The 16731-nt window shown below is 44.3% G+C and overlaps 1 protein-coding gene across 1 annotated transcript; it reads left to right on the top strand.

Annotated features, from left to right (window-relative positions):
* Window positions 1-2527: 2527 nt before the first annotated feature.
* ENSA (endosulfine alpha) lies at window positions 2528-8859 on the top strand. The gene is made up of 4 exons (XM_052636561.1): window positions 2528-2707; window positions 4364-4489; window positions 5795-5961; window positions 8604-8859. The coding sequence occupies exons 1-4, from the start codon at window positions 2651-2653 to the stop codon at window positions 8617-8619; spliced, it is 366 nt and encodes a 121-aa protein (XP_052492521.1). The 5' UTR covers window positions 2528-2650; the 3' UTR covers window positions 8620-8859.
* The last annotated feature ends 7872 nt before the right edge of the window (window positions 8860-16731 follow it).

The raw sequence follows: 16731 nt of genomic DNA on the forward strand, positions 1-16731 counted from the left end.
TAGTGGTAAAGAACCTGCCTGCCAATGAGACATGTTTGATCCCTGGGTGGGGGAGATCCCCTGGAGGAGGGCATGGCAACCCACTCCAGTATTCTTGCCTGGGGAATCCCATGGGCAGAGAAGCCTGTCCGGCTACAAACAGTCGCAAAGAGTCAGATGTGGCTGAGCACAGCACAACTAGCTTCCGTCCGCTCCGACTTTAACTTCTCTGTGCCTTCTCTCTTTTCATACTGTTCAAGGGATTCTCTCTTGGTTCTCCTCCTTACCACTCTGATCATTTATATCTGTGGCCCTTGCCAACTTTTCCTTAGTTTCTGTTCTGGGGCCTCTTTTCTACTTTTTTCAATGATCCCATCTAATCCCACAACTTCACTTATATTTTTGTGCGTGTATGCTAAGTAGCTTCAGTCATGTCCAATTCTTTGTGACCCCGTGGACTGTAGCCCACCAGGCTTTTCTGTCCATGGGATTCTCCAGGCAAGAATACTAAAGTGGGTTGCCATGCCCTCCTCCAGGGGATCTTCTCAACCCAGGGTTCAAACCTATGTCTCTTACATCTCCTGCATTGGTAGGTCGCTTCTTTACCACTAGCACCACCTGGGAAACCCATATTTATGTGAAAAAGTCCAAATTTTATTCATATTTGGCTTCTACATTTATCCCAAACTCCAGATCTATATGTCCTATGATGCTAAAATTTCAGATATGGAGATCTGAGTTCACTTATCCTAAGACTTCATTGCCTGGATATCTCCACCAAATGGCTCACTGGCTTTGAAAAAGTCAGTGTTTTCAAAATTGAACACCTCATTTTCTATCTACTTCCAATTTCATGTCCAAATTGATTCCTTTCCTTGAATTTGTTTCTACAAATAGTCACATTGAGGCACATGGCCTGCTCATTCCCTATATTCAGTTTGATGCTAATCTAGTAGATTCCATTGCCACAGACTTTCTCAATTAGAATCACTGTTTTCTACTAAACTACCTCGTTTGTAGATTAAATACTAATTACTTCCCAACCAGAGTATTGCAGAGGACTCCTAGCTAGATTGTCCCCCTCTAGTATCTTTCTGTTTGGAATTCTAAATGATTTTTGATTCGTTACCACTAGATTAATATTCCTTAAGAACAATTCTGATCTGCCATTCTCTGGCCTAAAAGCCTTAAATATCCCTCCTAGATAACTAAATTGTCCACTGGTTTCTTATCCTGACACTCAAGCCCTCCATGTTCTGGACTCAGTTCTACTTTTCTAGCTTTCATACTGACCCCATCCCCTAGAATGTCCTTCCATCACCTTTACCTGGCAAAATTAAAGCTGATTTCAAATACACACCTCCATCATTAAGTCTTCTTTTCTTGCGGGGTGGGGGTGGGGGGGGGGTGCTTAGTCGCTCAGTCCTGTCCAACTTTTGCAACCCTATGGATTGTATGTAACCTGCCAAGATCCTCTGTCCATGGGATTCTCCAGGCAAGAATACTGGAGTGGGTTGCCATTTGCTGAATGTGAACTTTCCTTTGAACCCCTTTACCACTTTATTAACACTTTAATTTCAAGCTGACCAGATTTTGCCTTGTATAATAATCTGTGTATTCTAAGATTCTCAGATTTTCCCACTAGAAATGTACTTAATTATACAGAAAAATGAACAGATAGCCCTAAGGCTGCCACAACAGGTTCCCTGGAAAATTAAAATTTAATATCAATTCTTCAGTGTATTAGACTTTTAATATAAAAATGACGTTTTTTAACTAACACTCTAGGAAGATGAGTCTCTTTTAATCTCGAGGATTTGGGTACACCTGGCATACTGTGAAAACCCTCTATGGCAAAGACTGCCTTACTACATATATATTCCTTATAAAACTAAAACAGTACCATCTTCAAACACTCAATATGTTCGCGAGTATTTACGCAGTGTTTACCATGTACCTAGACCTGTGCTGTTTCAAGGAGCTCAGTTTCCATGGGATGGCCCTGAACGAATAAAAAAACTGTACGTTAAGAGTTAAACGATGAAACGTAAGCCATCCATATTCTGCTGGACCATTCAGTCTCTCCATTCCACACCCTAAATGACACACTGGAAGAGTGAGGAGGACCACTTTGAAGTCCACTCTGACCTTCATATTATTTTCTGGAGATTGATAATTTTCTGCTACTGCGCGAAGCTTAATCCTCTTCACCTGGAAATAAAAGGTTTCCATCCTTTCGCTTTCCAATTCGAAGCTCAGAAAAGTCCCCTGGGGGCGACGAGGTAGGGCGGCAGAAAGTCTGACCCCCACGAAAGGAGCAAAAATACCAAAGCTACCAGCACCACCCCTTAACCTCCCCCACGTGCTTCCAATTGGTCCTTGTGAGTCACTCTCTTCCCAGATCGGCGTTCCAGCTTGCCCGTCGCCTCCATAGAACCCACATTTAGCCAGCAACTATTGGTAGATCGTTACGTCATTGCCCTATCCACAGCTCCCACTGGCTCCCATAGGAAGGGGCGGTCGCAACGTCACAGGCGAGGGCCGCCATTTTGACTGAGCAATCCTAGTGACAGGAGCTGAAGAAGCAGTGCTGGTTGTCCCGTTTCCCCTCCCCCTTCCCTTCTCCGGCTGACTTCCCGGGTCCCCCACACTCCACAGTCCCGGTCCCAGCATGTCCCAGAAACAAGAAGAGGAGAACCCTACGGAAGAGACCGGCGAGGAGAAACAGGTGAAATGGAGGGGGTGCGGTGGGCGAGTTGGGGGCGATTGTGATGGGGCGGGAGGCGGCCTCCCACCAGTGCGGATTGGTCGCCATGGTCTCGGGCTCTGCAGGGGTTGGCCACGTCTTGCGTCATGCAGGGTGAGTTTCAACAGGGCCTGCTGCTTTGGCTCTGGTTAGTTGGCTGGATTGTCAATCAGTATAGTACCCTTCCTGATTGGTCAGTAGACCTACTGCTAGGCCTATTGAAGCTGTGCTGTAATTGGCCGAATCTGAGCGTGGGGCGGGTGTTTGAAAAGAGTGGGTGAATGAAAGGGGGTTGGTGGTCTCCGGATGAGATGTATGTTATAGGTTAGTAGGGGTAAAATGAACCAACAGCCAGGCTGGGTCCTGCATTCTGTATCCTAAAGATACAGGTCAAGATATAAACGTTTAAAAAGGGATCAGCACCGGGGGAAGGGAGAAGAGTAATTATCATGGCTAATTTAAGACTGCAACTTTCTCAAAGAGACATTTTGATCGCTGGAGATGGTCTGTTGCCCACCTTCAAAGAGGACCTTACAAAATTGAAGAGGGCTAGAGTTTCAAACAGAATAATGGAGGTTAACCTAGGAAAGACCCCTAGAGAGTCGTGAAAAGAAAGACGCCACCATATTTCCCCCCGACTTCTAAGATAGTGGGGACTTATTTCACCCGCAATTCTGTGATGAAAACACGGCAGCTTCTTTAGGTGTTTTGTATTTGATTTATAACATTTAGTACTGGACTCGGGTTCATGAAATACCCCTGGGTTATATATGGGCCAGGTTTTCGAGGCAAAGGAATGCAATTCCACTAAAAAGAACCACAAATTGGCTTCATGTCCTTTTTTAAAAGTCAAAGAAAAGGGCGACAGGGCCCACAAAAAAGGGAGGCAGAGAGTAACAACAACAGTAAGAGACCCTGCAGGTTAATTGGGCTCCTGGCATGTTTCCCAAACCTCCATCACTAGGGAAGGTGTTGATTTTTTGACAGAGGTGGTGGGAAAGTACTAGTGAACCCACTATATCTTAATTTTCCTGAGATTAATTTCTGTTTACTTGTCACCTTCCTACTACAATGTTTATGGAAACAATGCTGTCCATTATTGCTTTCCAGTACTGACCATTGCTAAGGTGCTTTCTGGAGAAGGCCACAGAGCTAGCCTCCATAGAGAGATTTATCAAAAGCCTAGCTTAGGAGGGAACATCTCAGCAGTTATCCCTTTCGATTTCCTATTTGACCTGTACTGTATTTTACAGACAGCTGGAGATCTCGCTACTAATCTTGCATCACCAGAATCCCTGCTAGCTCTGTTCTGTCTTTCCTAGCTTCTGTTCTAAGTGAGCTACTGCTTGCTCTTTGATTAAAGTATTGTTCTTCGGTATTACCTTTAACTCAGTACTCACAGGTCACTGGGGTGGTTCCCTGGGTGTAGTGTGACAAACAGCTTATATTTTTTTCTCACAATACAGTCATCTTGAGCTTCAGGGATTTGAACAAAGGTCTGGCTTTATTTAAGAGTGTGAATAGCATGTTTACAAATGGGTAGATCTCCAGGAAAAGGTAATAGTGTAAAAGTTAGCAGATATTGGAAGCATTGCTTCTCAGTGTTTAATTTTACTGGCCCCCATTTGTTTCCTCCAGGACACCCAAGAGAAAGAAGGTGTTCTCCCTGAGAAAGCTGAGGAGGCAAAGCTAAAAGCCAAATATCCAAGCCTGGGACAAAAGCCTGGAGGCTCCGACTTCCTCATGAAGAGACTCCAGAAAGGGGTATGGAGCACAATCTCTTACCTTCTTACTTTGGAACCAAAGGGGCCTTAGGGATGAGATCTGTGGAAGTTCTGCTGAACACTGATATGAAGGTTTTGTTGTTGGGCAGTAGTAAAGAAAAATTAGAAACTTGTTTAAAAAAAACACAAACCCAAGGCACATACTGTAAATTCCTGAAAGGGTATCAGTTATTTTCTGATTTCCCTCAGGATACTAAAGCTTAATGGAGAGGCATGTAGGAATGGCCTTGGAAGAGTAAGGGAAGGATGTCAGAGTCTGGAATGCTGACAGCCTCCAGATGTTTGCCTGTTTGGATGGTGGGAGTTTTAGGACTGCAGATGTAGGATTAGAGCTAAATTTTGAGGTGCATCATTTCCGAAGAAAGGCCCAGAAATCTGTCCTACAGATTTCCTCAACTTGAAATGATTTCTTCAGACCCTTGAAATTAGCACCAGCCATTAACTATGCTGCCTGAAGAGACTCACTGGAAAAGTCCAGAGTGGTCCTTCTCCCAAGGGAGAGTCTTACCTTCATAGCCTTCTAGCTCCTCTTCGGGTTCCTCAGTCCTCAGAGGTACCTAAAGCTGACTGAGGGGTTGTCAGTCGTTAACCTGCAGTGTATTTCTCTATGCAGATGAAATGGAGAGGGAAACAGATCTCTGTGGAGAATCCCAGTTACTGAGTCTTAGTCACAGATGATGAAGTGATGCTGATTTGCAGCTTACCTTGCTGTAAGCAAGACAAGCGTAGGCAGGCTCTCCCAGCCATGGAACATGTGTGGGAGTGGTTGGAGTAGGAGGAAAATACATTATCCTCAGAAACAAGCCCAGTTTCTATTCATAGTCTGAGAGAACAGTTTCTTGTTTTGAGATTGTTAGCTTGAGGTTGATCATCTACTGATAGCCCCAGGTTGACCCTTTATATATCTTATTCATTATTGTTTCCCCAGCACCAAGCCCATTGGAGGCTAATTGGTCCTATATAAACCTTTGGGATTAAAGTCAGCAATATGGTTGAAGCATCGTGGACTCATGGAGCTATAAAAGGCTATAGGAGCTATCTCTTAACTCCAAAAATATACACCCTAGCTGGGAAACTGCTTACAAATGTGAAAAAGTCAGAAGACATTGTGGAGAAAGCATAATATAGTTAATACTAAGCTGTGTATGCATGAGGCTAATCAAAAAAGACTTGAAAGATCTGAGTATGGATGCAGGTTTATAGGGTTTATGGTAGACCTGAGTCTCCTTGCTTTTGAGGAAGACCAGAGCTCCTCACTCACCTAAACCTCCCTCTTGTCTCTTAGCAAAAGTACTTTGACTCAGGAGACTACAACATGGCCAAAGCCAAGATGAAGAATAAGCAGCTGCCCAGTGCAGGACCAGACAAGAACCTGGTGACCGGTGACCACATCCCCACCCCCCAGGATCTGCCCCAGAGAAAGTCCTCGCTCGTCACCAGCAAGCTTGCGGGGTAACCTGGGTCCCCTCTGCCCCCCTTCTCACCCACTGGACTTTTCTATATCATAGGCAGGGACATAAGCACCTAGCTGTCTCTTCTCAGCTTGCTCACCAGAAATGACTACGCTGCTTCTGGGGGCTGCTGAGACTGTAACATGGGCTAAAGAGAGGCTCTGAGTTCACTGCTTTGGTTAAATTGAGATTTCCACACTCTCTTGTGGCCCAAGTAGGGCTCAGAAATAGGAGCCTAGGATTGGATAATGCTGCAGACTTTCTTTTCCATTTGTGTGAGAAACTGGGGAGATGTCATTTCTCCTTTTGGAAGAGAATGTGTTCCAAAGTAGGTGAGGCTAAGCCTTGGGAATAATATGACAGGTTTAACATCCCGAGGCTAACCTGATATGATTGGGAAAGATAGATTGAACGAGATCTGTTTTCTGTGCTTTAAGTGTTTTGTCCTTTGGGCTGCTATTGCTTTCATGTTTTCATTATGGCAGGTTTAGCAAACCCTCAAAAAGAAAAACTGATGTGCTTGCCTAAAACTATAATGCCCACCTAACCTTCTTTGTTCAGTATCTTTTACAATTTGCCCTGGCAAATATTATTCATGTAAAATGGGCACCTTCTCTCTCTCTTCCAGCATGTTGCTTTTTGAAGGTATCATGGGATAGTGGAAAGAACAGTGGGTTAGCAGTCAAGATATCTGGGTTCTGTTTCCATTCAGTTCTAGACAGAACTGACCTGTAGCCTTGGTTGAGTCACTTCACCTCTCTGGATTTCTACTTCTTCATCTGTAATATAGATCCAAATGTAGATCAGATTGATTCTGATTCTAACATCCTGAAGAACTCTGTGCTATTCATTGTAAAACCAAAAGTGAGGAAGGACCATAGGGGAGACTACAGAGGAGAACTCATTGAAGACCACGTGAGGAGAGAAGTTGAGATTTAGGGATTATAAATGCAGGCAAGAGGACCTCATAAGTGTCATGGTCTTGAGGGTCAAGAAAAAAAAATTCTAAGAAGCAAGCCACGAACGCTCTTGCCTCTGCTCTCGCTTCTTTCCTAAAATCTGGGCCTTGGCTGCTAAAAGGCTGCTCTGGGAGCCAGGCTGTGGGCCTGAAGAAACATGCTCAGTCATGCACGTGTGGAGTCCCACATTTCAGATGTTCTCAGCTGCCCAGGTGTATTGTTAGGGAGACAGGAAGAAAAGGGAAGAAAGGTCGCTCCGGGGCTTAGTGCTGCTGTGGGGCTGGAGCAGCAGGTTCTCAGGAGATGATTCACCTTGGAGAAAGCTGGGGAAGGCAGTTAGGGAGAAATAGAAGGAGCACTGAGAAACCTCTGCCTTCCTGGAGCTCAGCTCCTTTGCTCTGAGAGGTGGCAATGCTGATCATGAACCAGGTGGAGGAAAGAGGGGCTGCGAGTGGCCAGCATCGTCTGTCTGATTATCACTAGCTTGGCCTGAACCACACTGAATGCAGTCTGCTAGTTAGGACAGAGAGGGCCAAGTGAGAGCTGGCAATTCAAGAAAGGAAGAGTCTGTCTTTAGTCCTCTCTTGACCTCTCAGCCCACCAGTTCTGATATGCCACACATCTGGCCCAATGAGAACAACTGATGAACTTGCTGATGCACACGTGGGGCCTTGGGGTGTGTCTACACGTCTTTCCTGACCAGCCGTTCACTTTTCAGGCCGTCATTCAGATTGGATAGGAAAAAGTTGGTGAGGAAGGAAGGAGAGAGCAGGATGCCGTGATGCCCTGGCCCCTAGGGCAACTCCTTGACTGTCACTTGTAATTGTATATAATTTTTGTGTTTCTTGCTTCATTTCCTCATGCTGTCTTCCTTAGTCTAAAGTCCATGTGGGAAGGGGAAAATGCCGAATATCCTTGTATAGTTTCCTCAACCGTCCCAGACATGTTGTACATAGATATGTCATGTTATTATATATATAAATATATATATAATTTTGTACGTTTTCTTCATCTCCAATCTTTTCGAATTTCGTACTCTTTTCTGTCTGAGCTGCTCTCTCTATCAGTCAGTGTGAATCCTCAAGACTGAAGTCACAGTGAGTCTCAGTTTCAGGAAGGAATAGAAGAAATAGGGAAATCAGAAAGACTATTGGTCTATCTTTCCACCTGGTCATGGAAACAAAGATGCCACCTGCTTCCGCAGCATGAAGTGCATACCTTCCATGGCAAAAAAGGGTCATTTTGAAATTCAGTTTGGTTTGATTAAACCTAGAATATTAAGTCCATTCAAAACACGTGTGTTGTCTGGCCCTGGCCTCCATGCAGCTGCCGCCTCATCACTCTGTGCCCCCCAACCCCAGTCCGTCCATCTCCCCTGTGACAAGTGGCTCTGGCCATCCCCCTGAAACTGAGCCTGCTCTGAAAACCTCGTTATTTTGATCTTTGTTTTCTTGGGTATCTCCAAAAAGACAGAGAACAGTTTTGTAACTAGGCGAAGACTGAAATTTTCCTCTTCTTTAAAAAAAAAAGACAACTCTCTGGATAGGATTAAGAGATGTGCCGTGTATCCCCAGTGATTGATAAGTGTGGGAGAATGATGGGGTAGAGACTGGGGTGGAACTTAGGGTTTTTTCCCTTACTACTTGACAGTGTTTTCTTTCTCTTCTTCTGTGTTCGTCCGCAGTGGCCAAGTCGAATGATGCTGCCCGGGGCTCCGCCAGATCCTGAGACGCTGCCCCCTGGGTCCTGTGCTGGCTCCTGCCCCTCCCTGCTTTTGCAGCCAGGGGTCAGGAGGTGGCTCGGGTGCGGGCTGGAGAGGCAGAAGCCCCTGCCCGTCGGTGTCCCAGCGCATGGAGCCCCTTGGGCCGAGCACCAAGACCTTGACTCTTTTTTGTTTTTTCTTTTTTTTCCAAGTAATTGTTGGGAGACATCTCAGTGAAATCCTGGGGGTGGGGTGGGGTGGGGGGTTGAGAGGGTGGAGTGGGAGATGTGAGGGGTTATGAATTAGGACTTAGAGTTGATAACAAAAACATTCCTAACTATCCTCCTTCTTGGCCTTGTGGCTGGTGTAGGGTGGGGGTGGGTTGGGGGGAGTGAAATGGACTAAAGGTGAGGGGTTCTAATTGAGCTGTGTAGAAGAGTGCCTTGCTAGCTTGGATATGACTGGGACTTGATGTCAGATAAACTGTCTAAATATGAAAGATGCGGATGACTCCTCTGGTTCTGCAGAACAAGCTAAGAACTGAATGTTAATTGTTTGGGTGGGGAAAAAAATGCTGTCTTTGAAGTAGATTTGCTGTGGGAAGAAGGGCAGTGAGTGTGGGAGAAAGGGGATGAGTGTGGGGAGCACCGCAGAGCCCAGGGGACTTTTTCAGTATTTGAAATAAAAAACAAAGAAGAAGATCCACGGGAAAAAAAAACCAACCCAGAAATTCTCTGCAGCAGTTGGTGTGTTTTATTGGGGTTTGGCAAAAGGGAAGAAAATAAGACTGAAGATACCATTCAGGAGAAGCTGGTGTGGGGTGCTGAGCCTCTAAGGAACAGGGGCCCTTCAGATGGGATGTGTCTGGGTTCTCCGTTTCCATCATTTAGGGAGAGGGTGCAGGGACGTTGGCATATAGACCAGGACTTCTATAGCTAATGCAAAGATGAATCTTCCTCAGGTTCTGACTCACAAAATGAGGGGTTTGCGGTGTTTGATCTGAAGGGTTTATTGACACCTGAAGATCACTCCAGGCTAAGCATGAAAGGAAGCCACTCTGTTTTCCCTTTCAGTCTTCCTTTTCTTCTCAAGCTCCTGTGTCTCTGAATTGTAACCACTAGTGATCTGCCTTTCTGCTAGTGGCCAGCAGGAGGCAGAGTCACTTCTTTCCTCATGATGTGCTAACCATCGTTGGAATCCTGCCACTGAAACGGGTTTAAAGCTACCTGTGAGTGTAATATACAAAAGAAGTGTTGCCAAAGGAGAAACAGACTTACACTTTTCTTCTGTCACACTCACACCAATCTACTATGTGTGAAGATGGAAACTTGCCCATTTGCCCAAGGAGATTTTAGGCATAAAGGAGATTTTATGAGTAGGAGATTTTACCATAGTTATCTTCTCAAATGAGAATGCATCAAGGAAGATGAGATATTCTAGAGACATTTCTATCACATTGAGAGGGTGGAGTACTTCTAAACTAGAGAAGGAATGTTGTTCTCAGCGTGTGATTCATTCTCTCTTAATCAGAAACTTTCCAAATAAGTTTTCAGCTTCTCAGGAAGCTGACTTGCTCTCTCCTAATTTAGTCAGGGGACTGCAGTGCCTCCTAACCATCAGCCTTTCTGAACAGCATGCTAGACACTGAGCTAGGTGGTTTGGAGATACATTAAAGAAATGCATGCCCCACCTTTAATGGCGTTTCTTATCTAACTGGAAGAGAATACATGAAAAAGTTTATACACTTCAGTAGTATAAACTTATATCTTAAAGCTAGGAGATGTATGTATGTATGTAAAGCTAGGAGTATTTATTATGATGGGGTTTCTTGAGTCTTATTCCCCTTAAACCAGTCCCATGACTTCTTTTTGAGCACATTGTCCCTACTTTTATGTTTGCCAAGTGACAACAGCTGGGCAATAAGGTCAACAAGGCCCCAAATGCGAAAGCATCTAGTTAAGTTCCATTTAATATAAAGAGAAGGGACGTTGACATAGAAATAAGTCATTTATAAGGTGGCAGTGCTAGTTTACTGAAGACCTTGAGTTAACATCTCTTAACTTTTAGGCTTTTCCATGCTTTTTCCATTGCTCTTGGCTTTCCTGGTCCTTAGGTTTAAGCTGTAGCCTTAGGAATCCTGGGGTACCCAGAAATGGTCATTGCTGTTTCTGTTCCAGTTTAAAACCTGCCTTTCCTTTTCCTTTACTCTCATACAACAGGGCTAGGCAGTCAGGAAGCCCGATTCTGCAGTGCTTCAAAAAGCTGTTCTTGCTCATTGTTTTAGCTTAGTGTTTTATCTTTATTCCAAAGAGTGGATTCAAGGGTTCTGCCACTCCTCCAGCATGGTTGAGTGATAATTGTGTTGACAAGTCTCTCAGTAGAACCATCTGATATGCAGGGTGGCAGGGATGAAGTCATCATTATTGTTGTCCAGCCACATTTATTTTAAGCTGATGTGGCCTGAGCATGGAAAACACAGGCAAAAGGAAAATAGCTGGGAGAATTGCCATTGAAGATACCTACTGTTGGTCTGCCAGCCACACCCACACTAGCAGCCCTTATGTGCATAGTGCCCTCTACTGGACCTTGAAGGAGGTCAACAAGGAAAGGAAAGATCTCTTCCCTTGGAAGCTAAGGTATGACAATGGCATGCAAATAAAAGCAAATTAATAAGATCCCACAAAGCATATGGGATCTTAATTTCCTGACCAAGGATCAAGCCCATGCCCCCTGTGGTGGAAGCACAGAGTCTTAACCATTGGGCCACCGGAAGGTGTCCAGATTACTGTAGTTCTAAGCAGAATTCCTGTGAACTAAGAGGAGAGTCAGGAGATGAGTTGTCGGCTGACTTTCCTTAGAGGTGGGTGACTTACTTAAAAAGATAAGGCCCCCCATGCTTGAGCAGTGATATTTTAATTCACAAGTAATTGGGAAATACTAGCAGTTTTTGACTCTCTGCAATTGGAAATACTAGGAGAAGGCAATGGCACCCCATTCCAGTACTCTTGCCTGGAAAATCCCATGGACTGAGGAGCCTGGTAAGCTGCAGTCCATGGGGTCACTAAGAGTCAGACACGACTGAGTGACTTCACTTTCACTTTTCACTTTCATGCATTGGAGAAGGAAATGGCAACCCATTCCAGTGTTCTTGCCTGGAGAATCCCAGGGACGGGCGAACCTGGTGGGCTATGGTCTATGGGGTTGCACAGAGTTGGACACGACTGAAGTGACTTAGCAGCAGCAGCAGCAGTTATTGGACAAATAAGCAGTGTAAGAGATGGTGTCTGTCCTGGAAGAACTTGAAGCCTCACTGAGATAGCACTTCTACATATAATGCAGGATAGTGGTAAAGGAATTCAGAGAAGGGAAAGGGCTGGAATCATTAGGTAAATAGTAGAAGAAATGGAAATTGAACTGGGCTTTAAAAGATGGGTAGTATTAAATAATCTAGTTCAATTATTAGTTGATAAGTGCCTGTAATATGCCCCCTGGAGTAGGAAATGGAAACCCACTCCAGTATTCTTGCCTGGGAAATCCTATGGACAGAGGACCTTGGCAGGCCACAGTCCATGGGGTTGCAAAAAAGTCAGACACCACTTAGAGACTAAACAAACAACTTGCAAGGAGATTGCACTCTGGTGGGGAAACTACGCCTGAGGAAATCATGCTGCAGTGTTAAGCTTGCAGCAGTAGAAGTTTAGCGACATAGAGGAATAGGGACAAGTATTTAATAGTTACATCTAGCCCATTGCTAAGTCCTTAATTTACATCATCTCATTTAATCCTCACAACAGTTCTACGAAGTAGCTAGTACTGCCATTATAGAAGTGAGAAAACTAAATGAGTAACTTGGCCAAATCACACAGCTTCTGAGGAGTGGAGGCAGAACTCCAGTGCCTGCATGGGATGGCGAAGAGAGTGATCAGGAAACGCTTCTACTACCTGGCCTGTTCAGTCCCTGGTTAGGAAATTAAGGTCTCACAAACCGCATGGCACACCCCAAAAGAAAGTAATCAGGAAAGGTTTCCTGGAGCAAAGTCCAAAGGAGAAACGAGATTTTTCTAGAAAGGTGCAAAAGGGCATTTTGGTAGCAGGACCAACACTAAGAAGCATGAGGCAATGTGGAATCTGCTGAGTTTGCAGTACAGTATCACGTGAGTCCTGGGGAGGGACTGGAGACCAGGCCAGAAAGGCAGACAGAAGGATATGATTTGCAGGCAGGCATAGGAACCACGGAGGTGACGGCAAAGAAGAAATCTAGTTCTGTGTTTTAAATAGGTCACCGCCCAATCGTGTGGAGATGAAATTTAGTCTCTCAGTCGTGTCCCACTCTTCGTGATCCCATGGACTGCAGCACGCCAGGCTTCCCTGTCCTTCACCATCTCCCAAAGCTTGCTCAAACTCACGTCCATTGAGTCAGTGATGCCATCCAACCATCTCGTCCTCTGTCATCCCCTTCTCCTCCTGCCCTTAATCTTTCCCACCATCAGGATCTTTTCCAATGAGCCGGCTCTTCGCATCAGGTGGCCAAAGTATTAGAGCTTCAGCTTCAGCACCAGTCTCTCCAATGAGATTTAGAAGTGATAGATTTAGTGATGGACTGGTTCTAGCATCAAGTTTCCTGATTTTAAATGCTGATTCTGATACATTTGAATGACTTGAGACAACTTTCTTAAACTCTCTTTGCTTCAATTTACTTATTTTATAAAATAGGAATGATGTAGCCACTGTACAGGATTGCCATGATGATTAAACAAGATAGAGCATGTAAAGCCCTTACTTCAGGGATTGCAGCAGTGCCTAAGGTATGGTTCCTGCCCAGGGAGCTTGCAGACTATTGAGGGATATACTGAGGATAGGTGGACTGACAGTAATTAGAGTACAAGGGTTCGGAGCTAAGATAGGGAAGAGCATAAAATGCTCTGGAAGTACAGAGTCTGGGCACCTAATTTGAATAAATGGGAGATCAGCCAGGAAAATCCTTACACAGAGAGTAGCTTCTGAGCTGAAATACGATAAGAGTAGTAGGACTTAGGGAAAGGGGTTAGATTGGGAAAGGGGGCCTTCCAGGTGGAAGGAACAGTCTGCAAAGATGCAGAGGTATTATATTCTGGAAACTTAAAATAATTGAGTAACTGTAGCATAGTAGGCTGGACCTGGGTGGAAGTAACCAAGGGTTAGGTCACAAAGGGCCCATTAGGCTTCATCCTGGAGTCAGTGTGAAGATGCTGAATAAAGATTTTGAGCAAGGAAATGACATGATCAGATTGGCCCCTTAGGTAATCTTTCTGATTGTAGTGTCAGGAGGAGACTGGAGATGGTAAAATGGGTGTATTTAAGATACTGCTAATGGGATGGAATAGGAAAAGGCTACTGTGAAAAGGAAGATGATGAATTCCATTTGAGACATAAGTTTAACAAACATCTAAGTGGAGAATTCTGTACTTGCAAACTGTTAACCATGGGTTAGTTGAGGTACAATAACAACCTGTATGTAGCTACCGTACTATAGGTTAGATATGATGAGGAAGTAAGGTAATGATAGTGGGGATGAAGAAGACTGAACAGACTCCAGAGATACATGAGAAGTACAGTCAACAGAAATTGATGTGAGGAGTGGGACTCGGAAAGAGACGGGACACTATCAAAAAAATTCTGAGGTTTCTGGCCTGAGTTACTGGGTGAACTATGATGCCGTAATCCAGAGAGAATACAGCTGGAAGAACAAGTTTGGCATGGAAGACAATGAGTTCATTTTGCAGAAGAGTTGATGTGAGGTGCCTGTAGGACATCCAAGAGTAGGTTACTCGATTCATGTTAAGTTACTGGATTTATGCATCTAGAGGTTGGAGAAAATTTCAGAATAGGAGATACAAATTCTGTAGACCTCAGGATACACGAGTAAAGCCATGGACAGGGAGCAGAAAGACTGACACACTGGCCCGATGAAGGCTGACACCTGAAGGAAACAGAGAAACAGGCTCACTAGAATAGAGTCAGGATGATGGGGTGCCTAAGAACAGAGTTAATGGAGAAACGGAAGCAGTCAATAGTGTAAAGTACTGTTACAAGTTAAGTTTAAATCTCACTGTGTAATAAAGAGTTAGTCGCTCAGTTGCATCCACCTCTTTGTAACCAAATAGTCTGTAGCCTGCCAGCCTCCTCTGTCTATGGGGTTCTCTTGGCAAGAATACTGGAGTGGGTTGCCATTCCCTTCTCCAGGGGATCTTCCCAACCAAGGGATTGAACCCGTGTCTCCTGCATTTCAGGCAGATTCTTTACCATCTGAGCCACCAGGGTGCCCCCAAATTTCAGGAAAGCAGTGCGCCAAAATTGTGAATAACTTTCAAGATTATGGTTTAAGGAGTGTATGTATGTTTCTACTTTCTGTACTTTTCAAGATTTTGATAATGAGCATCTATTTGATGATTAGAGGTACTTTTAATTCTAAAAACAAGAATAAAATCACAGTTTTTGTTTGGGGTTTTTTTTTTCTGATGGATGAAAGGGTGTCAGTTTGATTTACCAGTTAGTAATCTTTTGGGACCAGTTTCAGTGTATTGTAGAGGTAGAATCTTGCTTGTAAACCTGAGTGGTGTGTGAAGGTTTTCTTGTCTGTTGTTGTTTTAGAATGGGAATGATAGGCATGGATATTTACCAAGTAAAAGAAACAAGTAAAAGTAGAGGCATCATAGAGAAGGATGATAACCAAAAAGCAGGACTCCAAAAAGGGTGGGGTGTGGAAACAACTCAGGTGGATGTGGTTAATTAAACAATAGTTCAGCAAACATTAATTGAGGACATATGTGCTATCCTCTGTACAAGGTGAGGTACTGAGGTTAATCTAGTTAGCAAGCCAGCTGAGTAAGAAATTGGTCTAAAGCAGAAGGACAGATGCCTCATCCTGCTTGAGACTCAAGGTGAAGATACAGAACTTTGTTTCCAAAGCAGAAATAGAGACACAGACATAGAGAACAAATTTATGGACCCCACAGCGGGAAGGGGTAGTGAGAAGAATTGGGAGACTGGGGTTGACACATGTACACCACTGTGTATAAAATAACTGAGGAGAACCTACTGTAGAGCACAGGGAACTCCACTCAGTGCTCTGTGGTGACCTAAACGGGAAGGAAATCCAGAAAAGAGGGGAGACACACACACACACACACGTGATTCTGCACACACATAGCTGATTCACTTTGCTGTACAGCAGAAACTAACACAACATTGTAAAGCAGTAAAAAATGATTTTAAAAAAAAGATATAACAACGGGTAAACTCACAGCTGTTTGTGAATAGGGGTCGGTAATTTATAGGAGTCCTTGTCTGACGGCTTTCTTGTTCTTTGTGGAAAGGATGTGAAGTTACTACTTGAGAGTTAGGAAGGTGGGAGTTAGGGGACTTAAGAGTGGCCATAGTATTGAAGAGAGGATGAAAGGGAGGAGGATGAAAGATGACAAAAAGTACTATTATTAAGTAAAAGAATTAGGAAACAGTGTTGAGGATCTAACAGAAACCATGAACGTATTTATAATCGTTGGGATGCGTGACCCACTGGAATGGTGGTGGTGGTTCAGTCACAAAGTCGTGTCAAACTCTTTGCAACCCCAAGTACTACAGCACACCAGGTTTCCCTGTCCTCCGCCATCTCCCAGAGTTTGCTCAAGTTCATGTGCATTGAGTCGGTGATGCTATCTTACCATCTCATCCTCTGCCACCCTCTTCCTTTGCCTTCAATCTTTCCCAGCATCGGGGTCTTTTCCAGTGAGTTGGTTCTTCGCATCAGGTGGCCAAAGTATTGGAGCTTCACCTTTAGCATCAGTCCTTCCAATGTATATTCAGAGTTGATTTCCTTTAGGATTGACTGGTTTGATCTCCTTGCAGTCCAAGGGACTCTTGAGAGTCTTCTCCAGCACCACAGTTCAAAAGCATCAGTTCTTCAGCACTCAGCCTTTTATATGGTCCAACTCTCAATGATACCGTTGGAATGGTATCAGTTCCTTTATTTCTGCTGTTTTCTCTAGCAACACCTAGCTGCCTGGGTACAAGAGCAGAGAAGACTTATTATTGTGTAGATCCTGGATCATGATTTATAGACAGATGAAGAGGA

Source organism: Budorcas taxicolor, chromosome 3 (genome assembly GCF_023091745.1).
Source record: "Budorcas taxicolor isolate Tak-1 chromosome 3, Takin1.1, whole genome shotgun sequence".
Taxonomy (NCBI): Eukaryota; Metazoa; Chordata; class Mammalia; order Artiodactyla; family Bovidae; genus Budorcas; species Budorcas taxicolor.